The sequence below is a fragment of the Eurosta solidaginis genome, chromosome 2 (assembly GCF_040869045.1).
Source record: "Eurosta solidaginis isolate ZX-2024a chromosome 2, ASM4086904v1, whole genome shotgun sequence".
Lineage (NCBI taxonomy): Eukaryota > Metazoa > Arthropoda > Insecta > Diptera > Tephritidae > Eurosta > Eurosta solidaginis.
This window is the reverse complement of record NC_090320.1, coordinates 109,535,519-109,549,941: the sequence shown is the minus strand read 5'-3', so window position 1 is coordinate 109,549,941 and position 14,423 is coordinate 109,535,519. Positions and strand designations below refer to the sequence as shown.

Sequence of the window (14,423 nt, the reverse complement as noted above, 5' to 3'; positions counted from 1 at the left end):
TATTTCGAAATTATGGCTGCCAACAGTAGCGTGGTTGCCAAGGCGCGTATGCGCTGACTCTTTGCTCGATGACAGCAGGTACATGACATCAAACCCATCTTTACCGCTTCTTTTTCCAGATTGGAGTAAGCAGAACTAACAGCGCGGGTGTTTAGGCCGATGATATCAATGTCATCAGCATATGCCAGTAATTGCAAGCTTTTATAGTATATTGTTCCAGTGCGGTTAAGTTCTGCAGCTAGTATAATTTTCTCCAGCATCAAATTAAAGAAATAAAGAAATTGCACGAAAGGAGGTCACCCTGTCTGAAACCTCGTTTAGTTTCGAACTGCTCGGAGAGGTCCTTCCCAATTCTGACTGAGCTGATGTTGTTGCTCAGCGTCATTTTGCACAGCCATATAAGTTTTGCGGGGAAACCAAATTCAGACATAGCGGCATATAGGCAGCTCCTTTTCGTGCTGTCGAAGGTGGCTTTGAAGTCAACGAAGAGGTGATGTGTGTCGATTCTCTTTTCACGGGTTTTTTCCAAGATTTGGCGCATTGTGAAAATCTGGTCGATGGTAGATTTACCAGGTCTGAAGCCGCACTGATAAGCTCCAATCAGCCGGTTCACGGTGGGCTTCAATTTTTCGCACAATACACTTGAAAGGACCTTATATGCGATATTAAGAAGGCTGATTCCACGACAGTTGGTGCATTTTGCAGTATCTCCCTTCTTGTGGACTGGGCAAAGAACACTTAGATTCCATCTGTCGTGCATGCACTCCAGGACCCGTTATAAGCTTGTTTAAATCACTATCATTCTGTTGTTCCATTTGTAAAATTTTAAAGTTCAGTTCCGAATTCTGTATTGCACTAACTTCAAAGGCTCTGGCCAGTGTATCCGCTACAACATTGGATTCTCCTTTAATATACTGTATGTCATCAGTGAATTGTGCTATGAATTCCAAATGTCTCGTTTGAATGGGACTTCGTCCTGTTTTTGAATTTAAAGCAGTGGTCAATGGTTTATAATTCGTATGAACTGTAAATAGTCGTCTTTCCAAAAGATAACTAAAATGTTTTAAAATTTATATAATAATTTGGGCAAAATTTAAACAACGTGACATCAGGAAGGACAAGGCGACAGCTGTTTCGATTATACCTTGTAAATCTCTTCAAAGCCTTTTCTCCCGGGAGTGGGATTCGAACCCGCTCTCCTACGATAGTTCAAATGGTTACAAACGCATTCAGTCACGTCATGCCTTAGTGGTTGTAAAGATTTTCCCAATTGCCGTCTTTTGCATATATTAATCTTCTACATATCACATACTTCGTATGTAATTATGTGTTGAAGTTATGCATGTTTATAAGGAAGTTTCAGAGAAACTGGTATTGTTGCTGTTTTTTTTCTATTTATAGAGCTACAACGAATTAACCAAATTTTGTGTTTGTAAGAGTTAATCGGGGATTGCCCGTATTGCTTTAAATGTATGAAAATATTTATTTCAAACAATTTTTTATTTTATAATTTATTTAATAATTTGAGAAAAATTTAAACAACGTGACATCAGGACGGACAAGGCGACAGCTGTTTCGATTATACCTTGTAAATCTCTTCAAAGCCTTTTCTCCCGGGAGTGGGATTCGAACCCGCTCTCCTACGATAGTTCAAATGGTTACAAACGCATTCAGCCACGTCATGCCTTAGTGGTTGTAAAGATTTTCCCAATTGCCGTCTTTTGCATATATTAATCTTCTACATATCACATACTTCGTATGTAATTATGTGTTGAAGTTATGCATGTTTATAAGGAAGTTTCAGAGAAACTGGTATTGTTGCTGTTTTTGTTCTATTTATAGAACTACAACGAATTAACCAAATGTTTTCTGTTTGTAAGTGTTGCGGGGGGAATGTAGCGCCCGTGTCGTGAGGCGCGATCGCACGCAAATAAAAGAAATAAAAAGAAAAATTAGTACCGAGTAGATAACAATATTTATTCACTTTATCAACAATGGAAATGAAAGATTAGATGCACGAAATAGAATAATTTATTCACATTAAAAATGACAAACTCCAATTTATGAAAGTGATTTACTTGCCGAGAGTAATGGAATGATAAAGTTATGAAATTAGTTCACTGCACAATTCGCAATGTACTTGACAAGTTAACAAGTACGAAAATTATTAGTGCGAATATTAATTGACATGACAATCTCAAATTCTCGATATTAATTAAAATGACACTCTCAAATTACTAAGGCAAAAATATTTAAATGAAAATGTGGAAAAGATTTGACTCTATATTACTCACCTGGGGCTAGTTGCTGGCTCGTGAACGTTCCAAAAGGGAAGAAGGAACCAAGAACGCGAACAAGTCCGCGGCACCTGCCGATAGCCAACTTTCGTTGAGTTTTTCCCCTTCAAAGTTAGCTCTCAGTTGGTGTTAGCCGTTGCCGATATTAAATTAATTAATGCGCGCGTTAGGGTCGTCCGAAATATTTAGGCTGGTGGCCTAAACATGCCGGCCCCCTTGCGGCGAGCATCTTGAAACACGGTGAGTGCGCCAGCAACCTACCCAAGGCAGGATAAACTAAATAAATTAAAAATATGATATGTAGGTATGGTTGTATGGTAAGTACGATCTCCGGCGGACATCCGTGCTTTCAACAATGCAGCCTCGCTGAACTGTGGATGAAAGAGGAGAACGTTAGTGTTCATGTACGTGGGGTTGCTTGGTTTTGATACACCTGGTTGATTAGATGTACTTTTGAACTTAGTAAGAAATCAGAATAACTTTAAATGAGCGATGCCAGAACATTTTTGCTGGAAAGCTCCGGATATTACCAGTCCGAAGATAGTGGGCTGCATGAGAAGCCCATTGACCGTAGCCGGGGTTGTGCCACTGACCATGATGGTGGCGCAGACGTCGGCACCAAGTGTTAGCAGCACCGGCGCGGATCGATAAAACGTCGGGTCAGCGAGTTTCATGAACTGAAACGATGAGGCGATCGAGGAGATAATCGTTGCGGTTGGGCTCAGACGCGTATGCCGTGCTACCACGGTAGCCTGAGTTGTGATCCTGTCCGTAATTCCATACTTCCCGCGTAACACTAAGGTACCATTCGTAAGTCTGGCCGTGTTAAGCCGCTCGAGCTGGAGGTCGTGGGCTAAGTGCGCGTCTATCACGGACGTCGGTGCGCAGGGATCAAGGAGGGCGCGCACCAAACGGAGGCGACCCCCTGCTTCTATTCGCACGATCGCGGTAGGAGCAGTAGCTATAAATGATCGGGTAATCGTCGTCGCGTCGTTGGTTGTCCGCAGTCTCCCTGTTCGGAAGCCGGTTGGGTTCGCCTGCCGTGGGACTAGACATGTGTCAAGACCTTCCTTGCGGCGTGGATACGGGGCCGCTTTGTCAGTGGAGCGTCGGGTCGAGCGGAACGGACGCGGCTCCGCGCCGCCCCGTCGCCCACTGGCATTGTGGTGCGATGGGCGGAAAGGACGTGTCTCCGCGCCATCTCCGTGTCTCTTTTGCACCTGTTCGCGTTTCCGGTCCGGGACTGCTGTCCGCTTTTCGTGTTGCAGCAACAAAGGATCGTGCTTCACCGTTGGGAGCTGGGACGATAGCTAAGGCTGCGGCACTTCTGGCGATCTACTCCATCTCTTCCTCCTCATCTGCTACTTGTTGTGCCCATGATCGGATGTCCTCCGTGATATGGATAGAAAGCGCTCGTCGGCGCTTGCTTCCTCGTCGTGGTAGGTAGGGCGTGGCTGCGGTTGCTCATCCTCTATATGCAGCGTAGTGTGGTGTGGCTCCCGGCATCGGTGGCAACGGTCGCGGCTGGGGCATATTTCCAGCCGATGGAACGGCGATAAACAATTGGTGCAGTGCCGGTGTATGAGGACGGCCCGGAGGCATTCTTCTGCCGACATTCCCCTGTACAGCGGGCATAGTCGTATCCCGTGATTCTTATGGCACAACCGGCAGGAGATGGTGAAGGAGTCAACGCGTTGCTCCGTCTTGTTGCGTTTGACCGAGAAGCCCGTCATTCTGGAACGGGAATTTGTTATTACTTGTTTTGACTACATGGGGTTGGGTGGCATATGAACAGGTACTGGGAGCTTATTGGCTGAGATTGTGGTTGGCGTACTCGGGATAAAGCTGGAGACATTGGTGCTTTATCGGTAACCGTATCGGTAACCTTATAACAGCTGATTCGACCAACCTTATGAGAATCAATGCAATCGATTATTGGTGCTGCTAAGTTCGTAACCGTATCGTAGCCAACCAATTGGGTTTTGGTTTACCGTCGTAACGATAAACAGCTGATTACGTTAGGGATACGGATACAGCGATACGACATACGGCACCAATGACTCCAGCTTAAGGGATTCATGTGGAGTGCATAATCTTATTAGGTTATTCTGCAGAGATTTTATATGCTTGTTGTGGTTGAAATCACTATTAGACCTTTATAAAAACCGTTATTTAAATAGTACGCCTAAATGTACATTCTATTTTGTTGAATATTTCCAACAGAGTGAAAATTTTTATATTGAAAAAATCGAAAACAGTGAAAATAAGGTTACCGAACATAAAGTAAGGCAATTGTATTTTTTCCCATTTGTATCCTTTCCTGATGCAGGCAATCAGTGTTTATATGTGCGATCATTTGTGTAAAATATGGTATCACGCGGTACCCGTGTATTTTCAATGCTCTTTGTGACTCAGAACTGGTTAATAAGATCGTCGTTTAAGTGACGTCGTTAAAACGAAATGTGCTAAAGGCATAAAAGTGTTCCTCATTCGCCTACCTGGAACACTATTTGTGTTGATTTTGGCAATTTTGGGGTGAGAAGCACACATTGTGGTGTGTTTGTTGATTTCAAAACAACCCTGGTGGGAATAGACTACCTTACCGGGTGCGGTAATTAGTGGAACGATCAGCTGTTAGCTCTACCACAGAGTTGAGTGAGATAGCTGTGCGGTGCTGCCCATTGGTCAGCATAATGATACATAATGGTCATGTCATGAACGTATTTAGGGAAAACTCGCGTCTGAGTTCTGACGCGACATAAATTTGATAGTCTTTTCTAAAAATTTTAATTTCCCCCTTGTTTGTAGTATATCAAGCATATATGACACTACTTTATTCTTGCTTGCGTTCCAGGCTAAAAGGACTGAAGAAACTTTATCGGAATTTCAAAACACAAAAACAATTTCTATCATGAAAGCGAGTCCATTGTTCCCCCAAAATTAGTGAGTTTGACATGTTTTGTTTGTGTTTTACATTTTATTTTTGCATTAACATTTTTAACAATAAAATCAATGCAAATAACACGCGAAAATTATTTCGGTCTCGAGTGGTTCACTTTTTTCATAAGAAGATTGATGCTGATTGTGCACCAAATTTTCAAACTACAAACTTTTGTCAAAAAAAAAAAAAATAATAAAGAAGAAAAAAAAAACGGCCGAATGTCAAAAAAAAACTATCGAAATACAACCTGGCGCGTTTGTTTTCAGTGAACCAGGCTGTATATTCGGGGTTTTCGTTAGTTGTTTTTTTTGTTCGGGTACTAACACTCGAGTTTGTTGGATCCCACGGATCCGACTTGTGGTCCCATGGGATCGCGCGCAATGTGTATACTGCGTAAGAACCCTACAAGAAACGCTGATAGTTTTACTAATACACTCACACTTGTAATTGACAATGCTGATCCTGCGATGACGTAAACATTGATACTCAAATTTATGTATGTTCCTTTGTTCGCTCACGCATGTCCGCATATACCCAACGACAGCCTATAATCCATGAAAAAGGACTCAAACTGGGAAAGCTTCGGACACCTGGTACAGAACAAAAGAACATACAGCAGATACCAATATGCATGTGAGACAGATTCATAATTCTCAACGGAATTTTATGTATGCGAGAACAGTTTACCCGATTTAATATGTTGTCACTACTGACTGTCATAGGACAATCAAATGATTATCACGGTTGTTTTGTTATTTTTTAAATTCCGTCATTTTCAACCGACGAAAACCATATAAAAAATAAGTTTAAGAAATGAAAAAGAGAGCATTTCAAAGCTCCATGCTAAAAGAAAAAAAATCGAAAATAATATTAAAAAATACCAAAAGCTGTCGGAATGTGTGGGGGGCGCACTCAAAAAATTTATACGCGAAAAATAATAGTGGTTAGTGGTGATTCGTTTTTAAATGTGTTTCCGCATGAGGAAAGCGCTCTTGTGTTGTTTTGTTATTTTCTGAATTTAAATTGAACATTCTGAACTCGAATTCTTATAAAACTATTTATTTTAAACAAATAAGAAACACGTATGCTTTTATCACGTACAAAATTAAAAACGTAATGAAATAAAGTAAACAGCATTGTTTCATTTTTGGTGGAATATAACAATGGTCATTTATGATAGTATAACAGTCAAACCTGATATCTACAGTAAGCTATCATTTATGACACTCTTTGATAGTTAGAGTGGCAGCACTGATCCAGGAAAAGGAATGAGAGGGAGCAGTACGGCTATATACTTAATCAGTAGGCCATGTTGGTGTATAAGAAGGAGACAAAAACTCACACGTACACAGTTGTTTACATCACATTTGCGCAAGTCCCCTTAAGTTTGTGATAGAAAGTTTGTATGAGGCGCTGATCGTTAGGTTGACATTGCTGACAATCAGATGATAGTCATATGATAGTCAGTATTCTTGTCGGGAACCGAAAAGCGCATATGTCATCGAGTGGCAACCTTGTTTCGTTCATTCAAAATGTCATTCATTCATGGAAATGAGTATAGAGACATTTTTGAATGAATTTTATTACGAAGAAAAAACGTGTGCTGGGTAAGTATGCCAGTATCGTTCCTTTTTGATAATTTTATAAATTTTCTAATTTCTTATTCTTTTTTTATTATTTAGCTAATCCAGTTATTCTTCTTAGATGACTTTTTTCTACGTAGGCTATTATGGATCCATCTAGTGAAATTAAAAAACCAGGTTTATGAAAATTTTTCACTTAATGCCCGACGTTTCGCTAACGATTCTTAGCTTCTTCTGGGCCTTATCTTTTTTATTTATGCAAAGAAACAGAAACATTTTTGTATAAAATTAACAACCCTGTACACAGGCAAATTCAAAAATGTAAAAAATACTCACATAAATTGATGTAACAAATTTCTATAAAAATTAAATATACATATTTATATATATATATATATATATATATATATATGTGTCTGTATCAGTACCAGCAGGTTTCGGTACACTTGTCATTTGTAATTTGTGTTCTTATTCTTTTGTTTCATTTCGGCCAACAGATCTAAAGGATATGATCTTTGGAACCGGTAGTAGCAGGTCGTAAAGCAGAATATATCGAGAGTATGGGAAAGGACTTTTGCTATCGCACACAATTGCTTTCATTCAGCAATGGTAAAAAGATTAGATTAAAACAGGCTGAGATAGAAACTCAGAGAAACAGTGGCACCAAGATGGCATCCGGAAGCCACCAATATTTTAGTCTTCGTTGGGACAATTACTAGAGTACCATGACATCGGTATTCCAGCAACTGCGAGGATTTGTCTTTTGTTGATGTGACCCTTTAATGTGAGCATGGCTGCCTAAAAGTACATAAGGTTGTATTGTCTGCGTGCTCGTCATATTTACAAAAACTTCTTTTCGAAAATCCTTGCAAGCATCCAACTATCATACTACCGACCGACATAATAATTACAGATCTAAAGACCATAATTGATTTTGTTTATCGTGGCGAAATTGATGTCACTGACTCTGAGTTGCAGGGTTTGTTACGTACTGCCGAGCGCTTGAAAATAAACGGACTTTGTGACACGCCAGAAGATACAGACGATTTGAACGACGCCGCTACTGCAGCAATCACAGTATTAGAAAATATTCGACAAGCCGGAGTCGGTAATGTCATCAACACTACAGTGCCGGTCAGTCAGGCATCGCCTGGTATTCAATAACAACAACGAACCGATCAGAGTACGGAAAAGTTTCACTATTAGTAAGAAGCGCGCTTAATAGAAGCACACACATAGTGGTGGGTTTGAGATTTCAACAATTGAAGAAGCTATGGCGACTTTACCTGTTTCTATTGTTTTTGCATTTTTTAGGTTTGTTCTAAGCATAAATTCATATATATACAAGGATATGATCCGGAAGCAGTCCATCCGAAACCGCAACCCCACCGCCGCGCGCTCTTGCATCCGAGGAATATAGTGGCGCCTTGTTTTAGTGAAGGCGATATATTGGGAAATATGACTGCAGATGATTACAGCATAAATCTGTTCCAGCCCATTGACGGCGAAGGTGCTGAAGGACGTCCAGTGTGGTATCAGCTCGCGGAAGCTGCCGCAAAGATTTTTTAGACTAAATAGTTTTAATATATTGGCCGGTGACCGCATACCCTTGAATCGCGCGTTGAAAGATTACAGAATAGGAGAACGTCGCGATAAGAAATATGTCATCACGAAAATGTCCACAACACGGTAATTATAGCTTTCCATAATGAGGCGTGGTCGGTATTGTTGCACACAATAACCAGCGTTATCAATCGGTCGCCGCGGAAACTACTTAAAGAAATCATATTGGTTGATGATGCTAGCGATCGCACTTATCTAAAGAAGCACTTAGTGGCCTCTATCAACGTGCTCAAGGTGGCAACACGCTTGTTGCGTATACAAAAAACGTGGTGGATTAATGCCAGCACGTTTACTGGCCGCAGAACAGGCTGAGGGCGATGTGCTCACCTTTTTGGATGCGCACTGCGAATGTACGCGAGGTTGGCTAGAGCCACTGCTGCGTACCAGTGTAGTCGCACCAGTTATAGGTATAATCCGATGAACATTTTAGTTATACGAAAACATTTGAAAACCATTGGGGAGCATTTAATTGGCACTTGAGTTTTCGCTGGCTCGGCACCAAACGACGCACAGCGCCAAGAAGTGCGGATGCCACACAACCAATATCTTCACCAGCGATGGCTGGTGGTCTATTTGCTAGAGATAAGTTTTCTTCCTTTGACGGTGGTGCATGTGATAAAAGATGAGAATTTGGGGTGGCGAAAACGTTGAGATGTCCTTTGCAAAACTTGTGCAAGAGGGCCGGCTAAATTAAACGTAAAAGTAAAAATGTCTATAGTCGTATGACTGAACAAAATACCTTTGGTGTATACTCTGTACATCGAAACCTTCTGCTTTAAAAAGTCATTATAAGCAAGGACATAGAGCTGAATTGTATGTGTCCCGTATAGGTGCGGCCATCTTAAAGAATTTATAACCAGATACAAATTTTGTAATTTGAGTAGTGAAGAGTTATTAGGCACTTTCGATGCGTTATTCGCATGTCTAGTATCCTGGTTAGAAGGTAACTCTATGGCCCAGGTATTATTTACTTGTTTGTACCTACATCAGCCACGCAGCATTAAGGGCAAACAAAACACTACGATCGTTCTGCCATGCAATACGAAATCTAATCTAATCTAATATATATTATAAATGGCAAAGTTTGGATGTTTGGATGTTTAGATGTTTGGATGTTTGGATGTTTGTCCAGACGTTTGCCTTTGTGACTCAATCACGCAAGAACGGCTGGACCGATTTGGATGAAATTTTGCACACATATAGCCAATAGTCTAGAAGGATCTACTAGCTATATATTTTTCAAAAGGGGCGTGGTCCCCGCCCCCTAGGAAGAGTTATAATTTAATTATTATATTTTTTCGTCTTTGCGACTGAATCACGCCAGAATGGCTACACGGATTTTGATGAAATTTGGGACACAGACAATAGTCTACTAGCGAAATTTTTTTCGAACATGGAAAGAGGGGTGGGGGTTCCACGACGCCTTCGAGCAATTACTTTTTAATAATTTTTACACATTATAACTTTACGTATACTGGCCTTCACCAATATCACAGACTCAAGGGGTCAAATAAGTCGAGGGCCTTTATCTCCCCCTCTGATGTAAAATCTAAAAATTGTTATAACTCAATATAACTTTTCTCCTAAATCAATAGTTTTTGGTATCTGGCACATACAGATCGAGATCTAGACAATTTTGGAGGAACGATCAGTGGTCCTCTCCTTCTACTCCCGCCATCCGCCCTCCTTCAATTGTTTTTATTAGCACGCTTTTATTAGCTTTACCTGTATGTTTCTATGTAACTTTTCATTCGCTCCAATGCGCCTGCTGCCTTATTAACATATCGAGACCCTTCCGGGATCATTTCTGGATTGTTTTCGGGATCCCGCCGGGGTAATTTCGGGACTTTTTCGGGAGTATTTCGGGATCATTTTGGGACCCTTCCGGGATCATTTCTGTATAGTTTTCGGGATCCCGTCGGGGTTATTTTGGGACATTTTCGGGACTATTCCGGAATCATTTCGGGACTATTTCGCGATCATTTGGGGACCCTTTCGGCATCATTTCTGGATGGTTTTCAGGATCCGTCCGGGATCCCATCAGTGTCATTTTGAGACTTTTTCTCGACTAATACGGGATCATTTGGGGACCCTTCCGGCATCATATCTGGATGTTTTTCGGGATCTGTCCGGGATCCCGTCGGGGTCATTTCGGGACTATTTCGGGATCATTTGGGGACCCTTTCGGCATCATTTCTGGATGGTTTTCGGGATCTGTACGTGATCCCGTCGGGTCATTTCGGGATCATTTGGGGTGCCTTCCGGCATCATTTCTAAATGGTTTTTCTGGATCCGTCCGGGATCCCGTCGGGGTCATTTCGGGACTTTTTCTCGACTAATACGGGATCATTTGAGGTACCTTCCGGCATCAATTCTAAATGGTTTTAGGACTCCGTCCGGGATCCCGTTGGGGTCATTTCGGGACTCCTTCGCGACTAATACGAGAACATTTGGGGACCTTTTCGGCTTCATTTCTGGATGGTTTTCGGGAGCCCGCAGGGCCATTTCGAGACTATTAGGGGATCATTTGGGGACCTTTACGGCATAATTTCTGTATAGTTTTTGGGGATCCCGCCGTGGTAATTTCGTGACTTTTTCGGGATCATTTGGGGTCCCTTCCGGCATAATTTCTGGATGCTTTTCGGGATCCGTCAGGAATCCCGTCGGGGTCATTTTGGGACTTTTTCGGGACTAATACGGGATAATTAGGGGAGCCTTTCGGCATAATTTCAGGATGGTTTTCGGGATCCGTACGGGATCTTGCCAGGGTCATTTCGGGAAAATTTCGGGATCATTTGGGGTGCCCTTCAGGCATCATTTCTTTGTGGTTCTCTGGATAAGTCCAGAATCGCGTCGTTGTCATTTCGGGTTTTTAGGGACTATTCCGGGAACTTTTGGGGACCCTTCCGTGGCATTTCTAGATGGTTTTCGGGATCCGTGCGCGATAGCGTCGGGGTCATTTCGTGGATCTTTCTGGATAATTTTGGGATCATTTTGGGATCCTATCAGGTTATTAGCTCATTTAGTTCTTTTTTTTACTCAATTACAAAAATAAAATGCATTAGACAGCAAAAATTTTTTTAACAGATAACTTCATAAGCAGGCTAACGTGTATAGCCCATATATTTAATTTTCTCCTTGCGGACGGGGCCGCGGGTAAAGGCTAGTTGTGATTATAAAGAATATCATTATAATAAGCCGCGTAAACGAGGAAGAAGATTTTTAACTTTACGGAAATTCATCTTTACTCACTCTTGAAGCATGCCAATTAGGCGCTGTAGTATCTCAACTCAAAGAAGCTGGGGAAGATTTAGTTCGTTTAGGCAAAACAGAATCACAGCCATCATCCAAAATGACAGTTGTACACCGTCTACGTTTCATGCGATATGTTTACCAATCCATTTATCACTTCGACTGTGTGATGACAACTTCGCCAACTGAATCTAATATGAATGATATTTATAAAACCTTAACCGCCTCACTTGAGTTAATACCACAAATAAAGCGCACGATTGATACCTTTGCCAAACTGTAGGTATGATAAAAGGAAATAAGGAAAAAATTAAAAACAATATTAGGAAAAGGTTAAGCGTAAGAGTTAGAGGGAGGCTTAAAATGAAAGTAAAACAAGCAAGGATAAGAGGAAAAGGGAGCAAATTCGCAGAGACCCATGCATTGCTTGCTTTTTATCAGTATTTGCATCGATTTGCGGCTTACTTTCAACAAGGTGACATGGAGAGTAATGGAAAGTTCATAACAAAAACCAATTCTAAGGTGGTGGACCACAGCAGCGCACCAATTGTTTGGGCTGAACCGGGCACAAATGGCCAACACGCTTTTTACCAACTTAATCCTCCGGGTACAAGATTAATACCATGCGATTTTATTGCACCAGCCCAAACACAACCCCATTGGTGGTGGTGCTCATCATAAAATTTTACTAGCCAACCTTTTAACGTAAACGGGGGCGTTAATGCAAAGGTTAAGACAAGTAAGCAGTTTCCTATTTCCATACGGTGCTAGATGATAATTGAGTATTTGTTTTCATGTAGGTTGACGAGGCAGTGCAGCAGCATAATGAGCGGCGTCTCACCTGCTTCTGAGATGGAGGAGCATAGCAAAACGAGCTTCAGTGTTGCACGCTTTTCGCCTGATGAGAGGTTAACCAGCTGGAATTAAGATACATACCATGTATTGCTTGTAAGTCACTTTAAATGTCTCACTTTTGTTTCTAATAGATTTAACGTGTTATGTTTGTATCGATATGTTTACTAAAAGAAAACGCCGGGTGCGATAGAGTAACTTTTGTTGTTAAGTTCTGCATTTCGATTTGCGAGAGTACCATTGTAGGTATAGATAGGAAAGTAGATGCTTCGATGCTAAAAGCAAACATTATATGTAGGTTGTTAGGTAGTTGATAGTACAAAGAACCCAATAACTAATAGTGTGAGTCGCCATGGCGCAAGTCATGCGAATGTATGTGACAATAATATCAATAAACCAATAAAATGAAATGTACATAACGCAACCCTGATCACAGAGTGGTGTAGCTATTATCGACTTTGAGCCTAGTGTATCAACTAATCTCATTGAAGGACGAAGGCGTGTATCAATGTGCTGAATTCACAAAGTCTTTCGCTAGCTCATAAATCGATGAGGTTGATGACATTCCTTGACGTTTTTCACGCGAATGCGACCGCCTATGGGTGGGATCGACGCCATATGACCGTGCAAGATAGTGTCGCAAAGCACTGCGGCTTCGTTTTAGTGAGTTTCAACTCAGCATTTAGGTATTTGAGTTCCCCTATGATGATCAAAACTGAATCTGGTTATTCAATCACCTTTGGATTCATAGACGAATCAAATGTGTCTACTTTTGGTGATCAAAAAGGATAATCGTTTTTAATTCGCTTTTCTATATTCGTTGACGGAATGAAGAATTCTATACTCGTAAAAATTTTTTTTTTTTATGGGGGGGGGGTGTATTTGTACTCTGTGGCAGATAGTGGATCTGTGTTAGGATTGTCATGACCTCTTTCGGAATGAACCAGAGCTGGGTTATGGGGGTTGTTGGCTTCGTTCGGGGTGAACGAGAGCTGGGTTAAAGGGGTTGTTATGGACGGGTGGAAGTTACAGATCTTCCTCACACTCACTGGAGGGTGGTAGTAGGACAAATTTCGTGATTGGTCTGGTGGTTTGTCCCCTTGCCGTATCCAGTTCGACGACTCGAACTCGGTTATCGGGGCCATAGTGAAGCTTGGCTATCCAACCTAGTCTCCATTCGTTTGGGGGTAGATTATCCTCTTAATGACGACTAGGTCCCCCTGTTTGAGGTTTGATTGTGGATGCTTCCACTTCACGCGCTTCTGCAATTCGTTGAGATACTCAGTTTTCCACCGTTTGCAGAAGGTTTGATGCAGCGCCTTAAATTTCTCCCATCGATTGACGAGCGAAGCGCGATTCTCGCTGACGTCGATCTCGGGTGGCGCTAGTAGATGGCCCCCGACTAGGAAGTGTCCGGGGGTAAGTGGCTCCAAGTTGGACGAGTCATTATAAGATGGGCTCAGGGGTCGGGAGTTGAGGCAGGATTCCACCCTACATAGGAGGGTACTAAACTCTTCAAAGGTGAAATTTATGATCCGAAGCGATCTTTCTGAAATGAGTTTTGAAAGTCTTGACTCCCGCTTCCCACAGCCCGCCCATATGAGGTGCAGCTGCTGATATGAAATGCCATGTCAGGGTTTGGTGAGCATATTTTGGGAGGGTTTGGTCGCGCGCATCAACGAGGAATGCCTTGAACTCTGAGTGGAGAGCCCTCGACGCACCGACAAAATTCGTCCCGTTGTCGGAATAGAGGTTTTTCGGGCATCCTCGTCTGGTGACAAACCGACTAAACGCTGCTAGAAACGCGGCGGTGCTGAGGTCGCTAGTCGCCTCTAAGTGGATCGCCTTAGTCGCAAAGCAGTCGAATAGGCAGAC

The 14,423-nt window shown here is 42.0% G+C and overlaps 1 protein-coding gene across 2 annotated transcripts in view; it reads right to left on the bottom strand.

The window, feature by feature from the left end:
* The window catches only part of LOC137240148 (uncharacterized), a 1,574,936-nt gene that overhangs the window by 1,504,312 nt on the left and 56,201 nt on the right, over positions 1 to 14,423 (bottom strand). The window contains exon 2 of one of the 2 annotated variants that reach the window (XM_067766087.1): positions 11,697 to 11,973. The exons of the other annotated variant lie outside the window; for it this stretch is intronic. Coding sequence (XP_067622188.1) covers positions 11,697 to 11,707 — 11 coding nt within the window. The 5' untranslated portion in view covers positions 11,708 to 11,973. The remainder of the gene's footprint in view (positions 1 to 11,696; positions 11,974 to 14,423) is intronic. 2 annotated transcript variants of the gene reach the window in all.